Genomic DNA, 17,620 nt, shown 5'->3' with positions numbered 1-17,620 from the left:
GGGACAGCAGGTGATTCCAGCGGGACACAGCCTGTCAACCCAGAAAGAGCTGGTCCCTTTGGGCTTTATGGAGTCATAGACTCCCTTGTGGCCAGGTGCCTTCAGGGGATTAAATCTACACTTATCCAAACACTTGTCCAGGACATGCCCAGAGAAGTAGCCAGGAGCCCATTGCCCCAGGAACCCAGCTTTGTGACCCAGAGAAGCACACAGCAAGATCTGCAGGACCCGAGGTGTATCGGGGCCGAGCACTGTGCTTCGTGCACGTGCTGTTGTTGACTTGGCACCCCATTTTACAGATGAGGAAACTGAGGCCCAGGGAGATGATTTGCCAAAGGTTACACAACTAGGGAGCAGGAGAGCTGGAATCTAAACCCACCTCTCTCATGTATTACAGACTCAAGACAGCCTTAATAAGGCTTCATTCTTGCATTTATTTGACTTAGCTGCAAATATGGGAGCTAGAAATCCTTCCTACTGAAAACTACCTAAACTCAAAGGTAAAATCTTATTTTGTTTGGAAGATGAGCCAGAGCTGCAGATGGTGGGCAGTTCTGAACAGTGCTCGGGACGTGTGGAAATCCTGCACCAGGGAGCCTGGGGCACTGTGTGTGACGACCTGTGGGACCTGAACAAAGCCAGGGTCATGTGCTGGCAACTGGGGTGTGGTCGGGCCATCACTGCTCCGGGAAAGACCCACTTCAGCCCGGGCTCTGGAGACATCCTCCTGGACAACCTGCAGAGTTTGGGGATCGAGAGCCACCTTGGCCAGTGTCCCAGTTCTGGCTGGTCAGACCCCAACTGCGGTCACCATGAGGATGCTGGCGTCGTCTGCTCAGCTACCTGTCTCTCTCTTCCAGGGGCAGGTTTTTTCTGATCTTTCAGCAGCTCAGATAGAGGAAGGTGCGCACAGAGCAGGGCTGGTGACCTGGCAGAAGGTGTCAAGGAATGCCGAGAACTAGGCTCTCCTGGGAACACACACTCCAGGGCCACATATTTGTCAGGGGGTGTTTTCTGCAGCTCCTCTCAGGTCTGGAGCTGTTTACCAAACATGCCCTTTCTTGCTTGTGTAACAGGAAACCTGCCTGCTTGGGACCTGCCCACACTGGAAAACCAGCACTTGTCCTGATATAATTTAACTCAGATGTCCTAAATCTATCTTTTTTTAATGCATGCAGATGCAGGGGACTGGGCTCCAGACGTGACTCCTGCACCCCCAGGTAGGTCTAACCCTGCATTTCCAATATCTCTGCAAAGTAAATAAGAAATCTAACCTCTTTCAGAGATCTAGGTTCAATCCCTGGATCTGGAAGATCCCCTGGAGAAAGGAATGGCAGCCCACTCCAGTATTCTTGCCTGGAGAATTCTATGGAGAGAGGAGTCGGGGGGGGGGCAGCTACAGTCCTTGAGGTTGCAAAGAATCAGACATAACTGAGCAACTAACATGCACAACCTCTTTCAGCATCCAGACACAGGTGGACAGTGACCTAGACACTGGAATCACCCAGGGAGCTTTAAAATTTTATGATACTCAGGCTGCACCCCAGACCAGTCACATCAGAACCTCTGGGTCTCACCCAGTCATTGGTGATATTTAAAACTTCCTGTGAAATTGCAGTGTGTGGCCAAGGCTGAGAGCCAGTGGCTTGTATGATAAGCTGAGAGTCACATTGCCCAAATGAAATAGCATCCGACACTCTCCTCTCTGGACGGCAGATCAGGGAGGGGCAGGAGGGACTGAAAGAGGATGTTCCATCACAGTGGCGGAGCAGAGGGCTGATCTGGAGTAGAGGAGGTGGGAAGGTCTACCTCTCAAGAACACGAGTTAGAGAATGAAAGTGTGCAGGTAAACAAAGATGCACTGAATGTCGAACTCTCCCAGTGGGTCAAAAGCAGATTGGGCGTGAGAAGCATAAACAATTAGGGCTCCTCTGTGGGCCTCCTGGCTTAGCCAACAGCAGGGATAGAGGAAGGTACACCTTCTTCAGGTAGACTACTCAAAACCCATGTGATCCGCACCCCCCCACACTGGAGACTCCAGCTGAATCAGAGCCTCCAGCACTCGCCTGCCTCTGCAGAACAAGTTCTTAGCTGCCATCTTCCCTGATCACTGGCACCCTGGGCCCCAGCCAGCCTCCTCCCAGCCTTACCCAGTGACTGCTGCCACCCTCAGCTCTCCGTGGGAGCCTGGGTTGGGGAAGGTCAGGGGCGCACCTCACAGTGTTTGGGGGCCAGGCAAGGTGACTGGCAGCTGCCCCAATCCTGGGCTGGTGCCACTGTGGCGCATGTGGAAGGACACTTGGTGGGGGCCTCTTTTCCTCCAGTCCAGGTCCCGCGGGCATCCCAGGTGGAAGACACCATCCCTTGGAGGCTGCCCTTCTGGGGTGGGTTGCAGAGGTGGGCCCGTGGGAAGGGGCCTGTCTTACTTCCTTGGACTCTGTCCAACCTGCCTTTCCCCACCACGGCTCTCAGCTTCCCAGGTTTTGTCCCTTGGCATTTTGGCACCTGATAAATGTCTGCAGGGACAGTGGCATGTTCACGAGCCCAGTGCTGTGACTGTGGGTGATGCCTCATGACTGGTCACTCTAAGGACAGCCCTTAGGTTGGTGGACCCAGCACAGAAGAGAAAACAAATCACATGACTGCGTTGTCTGTGATTTTGTGGTGAATCACCGAAAGAAGGGGAGAAGCTACATCTCAGTCGGGGAGCAAAGAGAAATGAGTGTGTCCACACCATGTATTGAGACTCAAGACTAGTAGCAGCTTCATTCATTTGCACTTAAGTAGAAGGTCATGTCATTGGGTGAAGCTCTTTCCTGATTTTCTTTGGTTTTGATTTTTGCAGCTGCTGTTCCCCAGGTGTCTGTCCTACCAGGTAACTCTCTTGCATTGGAAGTATAACCCCTATAAGGATAGAATGATGATTGTTGTTCAGTCACTAAGTCATGTCCAACTCTTCGATCCAATGGACTGCAGCATGCCAGGCTTCCCTGTCCTTCACTGTCTCCCGGAGTTTACTCAAACTCATGTCCATTGAGTCAGTGATGCCATACAACCATTTCTTTGCATGTTGATGTATGGCAAAACCAATACAATATTGTATAGTAAAAAATAAAATAAAATATAAAAAAACAACAATTTCTTCTACTTTTATGAATTAGAATTGTGGTGATAATTCATAAAAGTAGAATAGACATCCACTGTCCTGGTTGCATGAGGGAGAGGAAGTGGGGGATGGAGCCCTCCCAAATGGGTGGATTGTCTGCATCTCAGTTGAGCTGATTTGCATGACAGGAAGCTAGGACAGGATTAATGAAGTGTTTGACACCCCACAGCTGCCATGTATGTATCCAATCCATTTCCAGCCTCACCTACAATCTTAGGGTCCTGCCTACCCATCACACATCTTTCCTCCACCCTCACCCCCACCCCTTGGGGGTACGACCACACTCCAGCCAAGCCACGGCTATGTCTACACCAGCATGATCCCTTCCCATTTTGTGATTCACTCTTAAGCTTGGTGGGATTCTGGATTCTATACCTGGGAAAAGATAAGGTACCTGTCTGAAGACTCCAGTCATGGGTCTCTTCATCCCGTTTTCACAGGAGGAAGTAGCTCCTGTGGGGGTGTCATTTCAAGTCTGTCAGGATCCTTCTCCAGTCCCCGGTACCCAACCAATTACCCCACTGACGTGGAGTGTGTCTGGGTGATCCACCTGGCCGAGAAGTTCCGAGTAGACCTGACGATCCCCAGCCTGAAGTAAGAGTTGTGTCTTTCTCTGCTTCAAGAGCCGGTTTGGATTTGAATCTGTGCTTTCCCCAAGAGGTTGCCTTTCCAAGTGCCTGAGTCATTAGCTGCTATAACAAAAATTTAATAGACTGGGTGTCTTAATAAACAAAAGAAGTTTATTTTCTGTAGTGGCCCCATTGTGTAATGGTTAGCACTCTGGACTTTGAATCCAGTGATCAGAGTTCAAATCTCTGTGGGACATAACTATCTTTTGGGCTTCCCTGGTGGCTCAGATGGTAAAGAATCTGCCTGCAGTGTGGGAGACCTGGCCTCGATTGGGTCAGGAAGATCCCCTGGAGAAGAGACTGGCAACCCACTCCAGTATTCTTGCCTGGAGAATTCCAGGGACAGAGGAGCCTGGAGGACCGTGAAGTTGCATAAGTTGGACACCATTGAGTAACTAGATGACGTGACATGACGAACAAAAATATAATAGATTGGGTGTCTTAATAAACGACAGAAGTTTGTTTCTCACAGTTGTGCAGGCTGGCAAGTCCTAGATAAGTATACCAGCAGGTTCAGTGTCTCGTGAGGACCTGTTCCCAGGCTCATAGATGGCTGTCTTTCACTGCGACTTCAGGTGAGAGAGGGGACCTGGAGCTTTCTCAGCCTCTTTATAAGGGCACTAATCCCATCATGAGGGCTCTGCCCTAACAACCTAGTCACTGCCCAAAGTCCCCACCTCCTAAGACTATTACTATTGAGGGTTAAGTTTCAAAAAATGAATTTTGAGGGGACACAAACCTTCTGCCTACAGCACCATCTGACAAATCCTTTCACATGTTAGGTGAAAACTGGTCTGGTCATCTGAGCTTAAGGAGTTTTTTTTTAATTCTTTTTTCAGATTGTATTTTTTTATTAATTTATTTATTTTAATTGGAGGCTAATTACTTTACAATATTGTGGAGGTTTTTGCCGTACATTGACATGAATCAGCCATGGGTGTACATGTGTCCCCCATCCCAATCCCCCTCCCACCTCCCTCCACATCCCATCCCTCTGGATCATCCCAGTGCACCGGCTTTGAGTGCCCTGTTTCATGCATCAAACTTGGACTGGTGATCTATTTCACGTATGATAATATACATGTTTCAATGATATTCTCTCAAATCACCCTAACCTCACCTTCTCCCACAGTGTCCAAAAGTCTGTTCTTTATATCTGTGTCTCTTTTGCTGTCTCGCATATAGTGTCGTTGTTCAGTTCAATTTAGTTCAGTCGCTCAGTCGTGTCTGACTCTTTGCAACCCCATGGACTGCTTCACGCCAGGCTTCCCTGTCCATCACCAACTCCCAGAGTTTACACAAACTCATGTCCATTGAGTCAGTGATGCCATCCAACCATCTCATCCTCTGTCATCCCCTTCTCCTCCTGCCTTCCATCTTTCCCAACAGCCTTGAGTAGTGTCAATAGAAAACAGCCTACAAAATTTAAAAAATTTATTCAGTTTGGTTCAGTTCAGTCGCTCAGTCATGTCCCCACGGACTTTGCAACCCCATGGACTGCAACACGCCAGGCCTCCCTGTCCATCACCAACTCCTGAAGTTTACTCAAGCTCATGTCCATTGAGTCAGTGATGCCATCCAACCATCTCATCCTCTGTTGGCCCCTTCTCCTCCTGCCTTCAATCTTTCCGAGCATCAGTGTCTTTTCAAAATGAGTCAGTTATTCACATCAGGTGGCCAAAGTATTCGAATTTCAGCTTCAGCATCAGTCCCTCCAATGAACATTCAGGACTGATTTCCTTTAGGATGGACTGGTTGGATCTCCTTGCTGTCCAAGGGACTCTCAAGAGTCTTCTCCAACACCACAGTTCAAAAGCATCAATTCTTCGGCACTCAGCTTTCTTTATAGTCCAGCTGTTGTTACCATATTTCTAAATTCCATCAGATCAGATCAGATCAGTCGCTCAGTCGTGTCTGACTCTTTGTGACCCCATGAATCGCAGCACGCCAGGCCTCCCTGTCCAACACCAACTCCCGGAGTTCACTGACACTCACGTCCATCGAGTCAGTGATGCCATCCAGCCATCTCATCCTCTGTCTTCCCCTTCTCCTCCTGCCCCCAATCCCTCCCAGTATCAGAGTCTTTTCCAATGAGTCAACTCTTGGCATGAGGTGGCCAAAGTACTAGAGTTTCAGCTTTAGCATCATTCCTTCCAAAGAAATCCCAGGGCTGATCTCCTTCAGAATGGACTGGTTGGATCTCCTTGCAGTCCAAGGGACTCTCAAGAGTCTTCTCAAACACCACAGTTCAAAAGCATCAATTCTTCGGTGCTCAGCCTTCTTCACAATCCAACTCTCACATCCATACATGACCACAGGAAAAACCATAGCCTTGACTAGATGGACCTTTGTTGGCAAAGTAATGTCTCTGCTTTTGAATATGCTATCTAGGTTGGTCATAAGGGTGTTTTTCTTTCTGACTTACTTCACTCTGTATAATAGGTTCCAATATCACTTAAGGAGTTTTAATCACTGAGCTCAACTTCCCGTGCAGTTGGAGAAGACCCCATGAGCATCCCTGAGGCCATCATGGAGGGAACCCCAGCTGGGGTGACCCACACAAGGACCCCACCCCTCCACTCTCAGCCAGCTCTGTTTGGGACACAGCCTCTTCCTCTGGCTGAACCCCAGTCTGTTCATCGTCATTACCTTTTCTGACCTTTATTCTTCCGCCTGGTGCTACGCACAGTAGATCATCTTCCTCTTCCCTCCGAAAATGTCTATCCTGTTCCTACTAAGACTTTTCTTTTGCATATTAAATAGCCTGAGTTCATTCGTTCCTCATATTCCCCCTTGGTGGGGGAGCTGAAATAGACCAGGAAAGACAAGAGACTGGCTGACCTGGACCAGTCCCAACAAGGAGTGGGACAAAAGGGCAGACTCAGGCAGCATCAGAGGGGTCAAGTCCATGAGGGAGATGTGTGGTTGGAAGGAGATGCAGGGGTGACTGCAGTTTCTGGCTGCATGTGATTCAAAAATTTGACTTCATGTATAACATTCTGGCAGATTTCCTTGGGGAGCTTAACTCTGCCTTCACCTCCTCAGCTTAGAGGACGTCTACGGGTGCCCTTACGACTTCATCGAAGTGTTCGATGGACAGCAGGTTGCCTCGCTCTCCTTGGGCAGATTTTGTGCTGGAACCGAGCTCACATTCCACTCTTCTTCAAACATCCTGACCACGGTGTTCAGGAGCGACTCCAGGATCACAAACACGGGGTTCTACGCCATGTACAGCGCCATCCAGCAGGACAAAAGGGAGAGCGGTGGGTATCCTAACTTGGACTTCAGGGGGATGTCCTGTCTAATGTGCACCCTTTCCCTTTAAGAGAGGAGATGCTTTTGTAAATCTGACCTGTGGGTTCCACCCGCATTACTGACATCTGAGTGACATCACTCTGACACTGACAGCCCCCAGATCACCCCTCCCCCTGCTCTGTCCCTCAATGTCATCTTCCTCCACCAAGATGTCCCCCTAAAGAGATAGAGAGCCGAGTCTCACGTCTTGCCATGGCCGTGCGTGTTGAGGGAGAGCCCATGACAACAGCCTCTTCTTCTCCAAAGGAAGCAGAAATGCAGTAAGGCAGATCTTTCTAGAACAAAGCCGTCTCAAACTACAACTGCCAACCCACCTGCTTCCAGCTGAGTTCAATACAGAAACCATCCAGAATACTTCCTATACAAGATAGGAAGATGATTACAGAGCTCTCAGCAGATAATGCTGAGGGTGACTGTGCAACTTATCCCTCAGTCAGGGGACTTCGGAGAGTATAAAAAGGACTCTGAAATAATTGCCAGTAGTAGTGTTAGTCGCTCAGTCATGTTCGACTCTTTGTGACCCCATGGACTGTAGCCCCCCAGGCTCCTCTGCCCATGGGATTCTCCAGGCAAGAATACCTGGGTGGGTTGCCATTTCCTTCTCCAGGGAATCGTCTCCACCCAGGGATCCAACCCAGGTCTCCCACATTGCAGGCAGATTCAACAGGCATTAATTGACCTTCCCCAGTCATAAACCAGGAAGCTATGACAAACCTAGACAGCCTATTAAAAAGCAGAGACATCACTTTGCCAACAAAGGTCCGTCCATAGAGACAATGGTTTTTCCAGTATTCATGTATGGATGTGAGAGTTGGACCACAAAGAAGGCTGAGTGCAGAAGAATTGATGCTTTTGAATTGTGGTGCTGGAGAAGATGCTTGAAAGTCCCTTGGACAGCAAGGAGATCCAACCAGTCCATCTTAAAGGAGATCAGTCCTGAATATTCACTGGAAGGACTGATACGGAAGTGGAAGCTCCAATACTTTGGCCACCTGATGTGAAGAGCTGACTGATTGGAAAAGACTCTGGTGCTGGAAAAGATTGAAGGCAAAAGAGGGGGTGGCAGAGGATGAGATAATTAGCATCACCAATTCAATGGACATGAATCTGAGTAACCATCGGAAGATAGTGGAGGAACCTGGCGTGCTGCAGTCCATGAGGTCACAAAGAGTTGGCGGCAACTTAGTGACTGAACAGTTCCTGGCACATCAGGACATAGGGTCTCCCTATCTAGAGTCCAGCAGCTGAATATGCAGAAAGGTGCCCATAGGAGAATGTCAGAGATCCTCTCTTGGGCAGAAGGTTCCAGAGAGATGGGGCACAGCCCCGCAGCTCAGGAGACTCTGCTTTCCCGTCCCCAGGTGAGTCCCTGAGGCTGGGGAATGGCAGTCACAGATGTGAGGGTCGGGTGGAGGTCTCCTACAACGGCACCTGGGGCACCGTGTGCGACGACAGCTGGGACCTGACGGACGCCAGGGTCGTGTGCCAGCAGCTTGGCTGTGGCGAGGCCTTGTCAGCCCCAAAGCAGAGCTACTTCGGTGGAGGCACTGGCCACATCATCCTGGACAACGTGCAGTGCGTGGGGAATGAGGCCAAGGTGTGGCAGTGCCCCCACAGCGGCTGGTTCTCCCACAACTGCGGGCACCATGAGGACGCAGGCGTCGTCTGCTCAGGTGAGCCCCCAGGACACGGCACACCTTGGTGGGGGGGAATCTCACCCCAGCAGCCTCTGGGAAGGGGCGTGACTTGGGAGTAATTGGAGCTGTGGGCTCCAAGCCATCTTTTTAAGTCAGTTTGCTGAAGAGGTAGTTTGCTTTCTCTTGAATTGTTGTGCTTGTAAAATGCTCAAATGAAGTGAAAGTCGCTCAGTTGTATCTATTTGTGACCCCTTGGACTATATATTAGCCCATGGAATTCTCCAGGCTGGAATACTGGAGTAGGTAGCCTTTCCCTTCTTCAGGGGATCTTCCCAACCCAGGGGTCAAACCCAGGTCTCCCGCACTGCAGGCAGATTCTTTACCAGCTGAGCCACAAGGGAAGACAGAAAATGCTCAAAGTCCCACCTTAAAAGCTCTGGTGAGGAACTTTCCTTGGGGTCTTGTGGTTAAGGCTCCATGCTTCCAGTGCAAGGGGTATGAGTTTGATCCCTAGTTAGGGAACTAAGATCCCATCTGCTGTATGGCAAAAAAATAGTCATCATAGATCACTCATATTTTTTAAAGAAAGCTTCAGTGGTTAAATAGAGGGTTATATTACCAGGGTTTTGGAAAAGACCCTGATGCTGGGAAAGAATGGAGGCAGGGGAAGAAGGGGACCACAGAGGATGAGATGGTTGGATGGCATCACTGACTCGATGGACATAAGTTTGAGCAAGCTCCAGGAGATGGTGAAGGACAGAGAAGCCTGGCATGCTGCAGTCTATGGAGTCAAAGAGTTGGATACAACCTAGCAACTGACCAACAACAGCAACGTGTCCAGTGAGTCAGTGATGCTATCTAACCATCTCATCCTCTGCCGCCCTCTCCTCCTTTCACTTTCGATCTTTCCCAGCATCGTGGTCTTTTCCAAGACCTTGATGGATTTAGTGCTACACTCCTAGCTGCCCAGAACAGAATACGTTTGATAAAAAAAAAAAACAAAAAAAAACAGGCAAATAAAAATTTTAAAAAGCCTGATTTCCTTTTGTGTGACTGTCTTAATCCATCTCTTATTCTCTCTTCTGTCCTGGAACAGACATTGATGGCAACCCCAAATGTTTTCACTTCCAAACATTTTAACCCATTGCCAGGTCCCCAGTATGAGTGAATCCTAGCTACTTTTTCATCCTGTAATTGGGACACCATCTGATTAAATTATTTCTTGTTAAGTAACAAGAGCAAGGCAGTCCATCAGCGTTGGCAAAATGGAGGGGCTTGGGGGCGGGGGGGCATCAGAGGGTGAGAGGAGAAAGAGGTAGGAGGGAAGGAAAATTCAGATTCACCAGAAATGCAGTCTCTGGTCACTGGGATTTCCTGAATTGGTGTTCGCATGCAGTGGGGTGGAGTCGCTGTAGGGGTTGGGTTGGTAACTGCCTGCAGTGGTGATCATGCAGAGCAAGGAAACAGAAACCCAGGGTCAGCTCTCGACAAGTTGTATCAAGCTACACTTGTCTGCATACTTGTCCAGACACCCAGCCTCTCGTAGCAAGGGTGTATCCCTGTCCGCTACCGCACAGAGCAGTCGCAGATCTGCACATGGACGTTTTTGAGTACTTTAAAGGAGTTTTCTGAATAAAAGTCCTTGCTTACAGTATCATTTTTTTTCTCTGTATTTTCACAGGCTCGACTGATGACAGCTCCCCTACAGGTACTTCAGCTGTATTTAAAGGTTTCTTGTGATTTTATGTTTGCTTTGTTTTCAATTGTAGAATTTGAAGCAACCAAATGAATGCTCTTGCTTCCTTTTACATATGAGAAGCTCCAGCACAGAAAACCCGTTAGAAAAGCCACTTCAAAGCCAGTATTTCAGCCACAAAGTGGATGCTTTAAGTAACTGTGGTCTTGACTTCAGCTAGGGTTTGGACATAACACAACAAAGCGTCTCCCAACACAGCTGCTCTGTGAGCACAAAGTCACGTTGCACTGAACAGGGAGCCTTTGGCTTGCATCGTCTTTGCTCCCTTTTCATTAAAACACGTGCTCAGACCTGTCAGTGCACATGGGTTCACAAAGCCCTCTCAACCTTGTGTCCTGATCATTTCTCCTCACAAAAACAGTATAAACTCGGGACTTTCCTGGCAGTCCAGTGGGGAAGAATCCACGCTTCCAATCAGGGTTCAATACCTGGTCAGGGAGTTAAGATCCCACATACTGTACACATGGCAAAGAACACACACACACACACACACACACACACACACACACACACACTATAAGCTTGAGAGGACACAGGAAATGATCTTATCTAACAAAGAGCAACCTGGGAAACTCCAAGAGCCTCCAAAGCTATTTTTTTTTTCATAGTTACTAGCAAAAGCAGCTCTAGAACAAGTCCTCCTTATTCTGTTCCTAGCCCCTCTTGATCCCTCTAAAAACACCAGCAGAGGTTGGTGCCTCCTTCTGATGGGGTTTCTTTACTGTTTCTCGCAGATGAAAATATCCATTGTGGCGGTTTGCTGACAAGTAATTCGGGCTCATTCTCCAGCCCCTGGTATCCTAAAAAATACCCCACAAATGTGGTGTGTGCCTGGGACATACAAGTGGATAGCAGGGCGCGTGTCAAACTTACCTTCGAAGTGATAAAGTGAGTACATAGCTCCTGCTTTTACTCTGCTCTTGACTTGATTACACTGCCTGCTACCACCACCACCACACCCCACCCTCGCCAAAAAGTCCAGCTTTCATATTCAGTTCCAAAAGTAAGGAAGGCCTTGGAGACCCATCCAGTAATACTGATCAAAAAAGGTTTTTTAATTTTATGTATTTATTCATTTTGGCAGTGCTGGGTCTTCGTTGCTGTGTGGGCTTTCCTCCAGGTGCAGCGAGGGGGCTGCTCTTCGTTGCAATGTGCAGGCTTCTCACAGTGGTGGCTTCTCTCGTGGAGCACAGGCTCTAGGGTACACGGGCTCAAGTAGTTGTGCCCGGGTTTAGTTGCCCCTCGGTTTGTGAGGTCTTCCCAGACCAGGGATCAAACTCGTGTCCCTTGCTTTGGCAGGTGGATTCCTAACCACTAGACCACCAGGGAAGTCCCCAGATCAAAATTTAAACATGTAGATCTTTTAACCCAGCAATTCCAGTTCCAGGAAATTGGTCCACAGATAAAATCTCGTGTGCACTGAGAAAAATCTTGGCTTCTTATAGTAGCACTAGGTTGGAAGCAGTCTTATTGCCCACCATAGGGGGTCAGTTAAATAGATTTGGTACATCTATCTATTGCTGTCACACAGTTCAGTTCAGTCATGTCCGACTCTGTGACCCCATGGACTGCAGCACGCCAGGCCTCCCTATCCATCACTGACTCCCAGAGCTTGCTCAAATTCATGTGCATCGAGTTGATGATGCCATCCAAACATCTCATCCTCTGTCATCCCCTTCTCTTCCTTCCTTCAGTCTTTCCCAGCAACAGGGTCCTTTCCAATGAGTCAGTTCTTCACATCAGGTAGCCAAAGTACTGGAGCTTCAGCTTCATCCTCAGTCCTTCCAATGTATATTCAGAGTTGATTTCCTTTAGGATGGACTGGTTGGATCTCCTTGCAGTCCAAGGGACTCTCAAGAATCTTCTCCAATGCCACAGTTCAAAAGCATCAATTCTTCAGTGCTCAGCTTTCTTTACGGTCCAACTCTCACATTTATTCATGACTAATGAAAAAATCATAGCTTTGACTAGACAAACCTTTGTTGGCAAAGTAATGTCTCTGCTTTTTAATATGTTGTCTACGTTGGTCACAGCTTTTCTTCCAAGGAGCAAGTGTCTTTTAATTCCATGGGTGCAGTCACCATCTGCAGTGATTTTGGAGCCTAAGAAAATAAAGTCTGCCAACTGTTTCCATTGTTTCCCCATTTATTTGACATGAAGTGATGGGACTGGATTTTAAGCCAGCTTTTTCACTCACCTCTTTCACTTTCATCAAGAGGCTCTTTAGTTCCTCTTCACTTTCTGCCATACAGGTGGTGTCATCTGCATGTCTGAGGTTATTGATATTTCTCCCAGCAATCCTGATTGCTGTCTCACACGTAGGGTATATTGCTATGGAATGATCTGTAAGATCGTGGCCAGTAGTACAGGGACTGACATTATGCATAGACCATCTCTGGAAGGAAACAAATAGAAACTGTTCATTGGCGCTGTTTGTGGGAAGGGGACTAGTCGGAACTGGAAGAAAAGTTGCTTTTAACCATGTGCCCACCATTACCACTTAAACTGTATTTCTTACGCTTGTAATGCATATTCAGAAAATACAATTGAATGAAAACTTCAAAAAATTAGAAGATTTTTAGAGTTGGGAAGATATGCACTGCCTGCACCGATGGGGTTACGGCTTCCTCCATCCTGTTTGAAGAGATGCAGGTTTCAGGCAGCTCTTCTAGAGTGGAACAATCTTGGTGGTGCCTCCTGGGGGAAAATCCGTGGCTAGATCTGAACGCTGTCATGACTTCACAGATTGGAAAACTTCTACAACTGTCCGTATGACTTCATTGAAATCTTTGATGGCCCACAAAGTGAATCTTCTTCGCTGGGGAGGTTCTGTTCCAGCACAACCCCAGTATTTACCTCCTCGGCAAATCGCCTGACCGTGGTCTTCCAGAGCGACGCCATTGTCACCAATGTTGGCTTTTCTGCATCCTATGAGGCTGTCCTGCAAGATGAGAACAACACTGGTGGGTTCTCGGATCATCGTAGCCCCTGGCCCTGCCTGGCAATGACAGGAAGGGCGGATGACTGACTCTGGTCAGGGAAAGGGGTCCCGAGTGTACCCTCTAGATCTGGCTAGAGAGTGGTTGAACGCCCAGTGCTGCCATGAAACCACACGTCCACACACATCTGACGACAGAGCACGTGACCCCGGGTGAGAGGGTGCGTGGCTGATGCTGTCCCCGAGCCTTTGCACTCAGAACGCCTGCCTAGACGATGTGGGTCCTGACTAGGGCAACAGCAGCCAGGTCCCCAAGCTTTGTGCTTCCCACATCACACAGGGAGCTTGGGAACCTCCTTTGGGCTCTGTGAGCAGGCATTCCTGTCTGGGAAAGAGCTTTAAAAAGCATGTTGTCATTGTTTTGTTTTGTCACTAAGTTGTGTCCAACTCTTTTGCAAACTCATAGACTGTAGCCTGCCAAGCTCCTTTGTCCATGGGATTTCTGTCAAAAATACTGGAGTGGGTTGCCGTTTCCTCCTCCAGAGGATCTTCCCAACCCAGGGATCCAACCTGTGTGTCCTGCATAGCAGGCGGATTTCTTTATCGCTGAGCCACCTGGGAAGCCCTCAAAAAAGCCTACGCCACCCCAAATCACATTGACCAGAACCATGAAACCCAAAGTACCTTTGTAGGCTCTTTAACCCACCTCAGTCCCTTACTAGAATGAGAAGGGAGCCCTGGGAAGCTTGTCAGCTCAGAGGAGAGGCACAGAACTCCCTCGAAGGCAGAGCAGTGACCCGGGCACGTCTGTTTCCTAGACGCGATGCTCAGGCTGGCCGACGGCAGCCAGCCTTGCGAGGGCCGCGTGGAACTGCACTTCAACGGCAGCTGGGGGACCGTGTGTGATGACAGCTGGGACCTGCAGGACGCCGAGGTGGTGTGCCGGCAGCTGAGCTGCGGCGGAGCAGTGTCAGCCCCCGGGAGGGCAAGATTCGGCCGAGGCCTGGGCCCCATCGCCCTGGACGATGTGAGATGTGTGGGGACTGAAGCCAGGCTGTGGCAGTGTCTGCACGGCGGCTGGTTCTCCCACAACTGTGGCCACCACGAGGATGCTGGCGTCGTCTGCTCAGGTGAGCCTGATGCTGGGGCCCGGGGTGGGCAATACGACATTCCTGCTCCATGAGTCTTCACCCAAGTGTACTTAGAGCCATGAGGAAGTCCTGGATGGTCCCTGTTTCCCAAGCTTCAGCCCTGCATGGTCCCCGTCATGCACCACCCACGGTGGTTGTTGTTGTTGTAGTCGCTAAGTCATGTGTGACTCTTTATGACCCTGTGGACTGTAGCACAACGGGCTTCTCTGTCCTCCACTATCTCCTGGAGTTTGCTCAAATTCATATCCATTGAGTCGATGATGTACCTAACCATCCTATCCTCTGCCACCCCCTTCTCCTTTTGCCTTCAATCTTTCCCAGCATCGGGGTCTTTTCCAGTGAGTCAGCTCTTTGGATCAGGCACCCAAAGTATTGGAGCTTCAACTTCAGCATCAATCCTTCCAATGAATATTGATGATTGATTTCCTTTGACTGGTTTGGTCTCCTTGTAGTCCAAGGGACTCACAAGAGTCTTCTCCAGCACCACAATTCAAAAGCATCAATTCCTTGGTGCTCAACCTTCTTTATGGTCCAACTCTCACCACACCCACACATAACTACTGGAAGAAACAGAGCTTTGACTATACAGATCTTGGGAAAGTGATGTCTCTGTTTTTTAATACGCCGTCTAGGTTTGTCATAGCTTTTCTTCCAAGAGCAAGTGTCTTTTAATTTCATGGGTGCAGTTACAGTCTGCAGTGATTTTGGAACCCCAAAAAGAAAATCTGCCACTGTTTCCATTTTTTCCCCTTCTATTTGCCATAAGGTGATGGGACCAGATGCCATGATCTTAGTTTTTTGAATGTTGAGTTTCAAACCAGCTTTTTCACTCTCCTCTTCACCCCCATAAAGAGGCTTTTTAGTTCCTTTTCACTTTCTGCCATTAGAGTGGTGTCATCTGCATATCTAAGGTTGTTGATATTTCTCCCAGCAATCTTGATTCCAGCTTGATATCTGAGGTTGTTGATATTTCTCCCAGCAATCTTGATTCCAGCTTGTGATTAATCCAGCCCGGCATTTCACATTATGTACCCACAGTTGAGTTTTCTTAATGCTTTCCTTTATATCAACTCTTCTCTCTTCACTTAAGTGAATTCATTTTACAAGGAAAATTTATATCATCACAATATGGAGGGTCAGGATCACTTGCCATGAATAGAAAATACATAGGAATAAATACAGCAGCAATAAAACAAAGTTAAAATGGTTAAAAATAAATAGTGAACTACCTAACCAATTCACAACCACCTACATCTGAAAATATCCTTAAGCAGAACAGAACTAAATGCAAGCTTTTATATTTTAATTCAATGAATGCATGACTCTGAAAATAGAAGTCATGTAACCTCAGATTTTCTGGCCCCCCACCAGTGATGGGTGATGCCTTGGGAATGGTCTCTCGGTTCAGACCCTCACCCGCACCAGTTTCACAGGTAACCAGGGATGCTCTGAGAGTCACAGAGCTGGGAGCCCAGCTCCTCACCCAGCATTCTTACTCCTCAGTTGTATCCCAGTTGAGCCTCTGCAGATAAATTCAGTACTTGGAGTCAAAAGCCCCCCCTTTATCTCCACATCCTTCTGGCTTTGGCTGGCAAGAGGCAAACTGGTTCATCAGCTAGACTGGCAGCAACCACCTGAGACAGGAGGAAAGAACAAGCAGGGGGTGAAAGGCCTGAAAGGTTCTGAGAGGAGGAGAGAAGTGAAGAGCAGAATCAGTGCTCTCAGCAAAGCAGGAGCCATAGCATCAGAGGACAAGGCTGGGGACCTATGGGGCAGGAAGGTTTGGAGCAAGAGCCCTGGGTACCCAGGAGGTGGTGGAGGGGGGCGCAGAGGGGCCTGACCCAGCTCCACCACCCACTCTGGGGACCGTCTGCTCCTTCCCAGCGCTGACCTTGCCAGTGTATGTCCTTGAGACAAACGTGGTTCTGCCCTTTGCAGACTGACGTTTAGTCTGGGAGGCAAGACCACACCCAGGAAGAATTACAAAACCAAACCAACTGGCAAGATAGGTGCTCCACACAAGTCGACCGCCCCTATGGCCTTTGTTTGCTACCCGCCCGCCCACCACCAAAATCCACAAAAATGACATTGCAGTTTCCGGCAATGGGACAGAAATAAAGTAGGACATATGGACATTGTAGCCATGGCAACTCAGGGCCATTCTCAGATGCCCAGATGGGGTACAGTTTCTTCCCCAAAGAAGACATACACCTCATTGCTTCAAACAAGCAAATCTACCCCCTTGAATTTAAGAAGAATCAAGGGATGTAATCTGATTTACATGTCTCTTGATTTACGTCTCTCGTAGCCTCCTGCCTTACTCAACACCGTCAGCGGCTGTGGGCCACCCAACTTCAGGTAATTGCAGTTGTTCTGAACTAAGTGGCTATAACTTGCCTTGGCAAAGTCACCATGGGAGATAGGGTTGTGATTCAAGGACCAGATGACCTGAGTTTGTTCCCCTGGCTTCACCTTCACCAGCAGTGGGACCTTGAGCAAATCCCTGAACCTCTCCATGCCTCGGTTTCCTCTTCTGGCTAAGGATGAGAAGGAAAATCATAGCATTGGTATCGTAAAGCCAGGCTGGGGTTCACTGGATCTCTCTACATAGAGTAGGGGGCTGCTTGCTGTGTGGGGCTCGCCAGTCAGATGTCAGCTATCTTCTTAACCCCACTTCCATCTCCCTGTCTTCTCACCCACTCCCTTCCATCACCCTGCAGGGCGTTGCGTCTGAAATTGCCTTCTGCTTGACAGAACTGTAAATGAAGGAGCCAAAATCACCACTCCTTAAGTCTTTCCCTGACTCTGATTGGCCCAGTCATTGTCACATTTTGAATTAGGTCAGCTCCTTTTCCATAGTCTTTAAGAATAAAATATAATGTGCTGAGAAGAGTTAGAAAAAAAGAGAAGTGAACCCTAGCCTTTAATGAGCACTAGAGTAGGTTATACTGAAGAGCAGTGATCCCCAAAGGATGCTGGTTGACTTTAAAATATATCTACTGTTTGTTCATCTATCAACCCCTCTACT

At 48.5% G+C, this 17,620-nt stretch overlaps 1 protein-coding gene across 1 annotated transcript in view; it reads left to right on the top strand.

The window, feature by feature from the left end:
• LOC102269083 (scavenger receptor cysteine-rich domain-containing protein DMBT1-like) overlaps window positions 1-17,620 on the top strand; it is an 83,407-nt gene that overhangs the window by 32,223 nt on the left and 33,564 nt on the right. Inside the window, exons 17-22 of the mRNA XM_070363594.1 lie at window positions 525-845; window positions 4,095-4,111; window positions 8,420-8,783; window positions 11,238-11,391; window positions 13,249-13,466; window positions 14,260-14,571. Coding sequence (XP_070219695.1) covers window positions 525-845; window positions 4,095-4,111; window positions 8,420-8,783; window positions 11,238-11,391; window positions 13,249-13,466; window positions 14,260-14,571 — 1,386 coding nt within the window. The remainder of the gene's footprint in view (window positions 1-524; window positions 846-4,094; window positions 4,112-8,419; window positions 8,784-11,237; window positions 11,392-13,248; window positions 13,467-14,259; window positions 14,572-17,620) is intronic.

Source organism: Bos mutus, chromosome 26 (assembly GCF_027580195.1).
Source record: "Bos mutus isolate GX-2022 chromosome 26, NWIPB_WYAK_1.1, whole genome shotgun sequence".
Lineage (NCBI taxonomy): Eukaryota > Metazoa > Chordata > Mammalia > Artiodactyla > Bovidae > Bos > Bos mutus.
The sequence above is the reverse complement of the archived record's forward strand: the minus strand, read 5'-3'. Positions and strand labels throughout refer to the sequence as shown.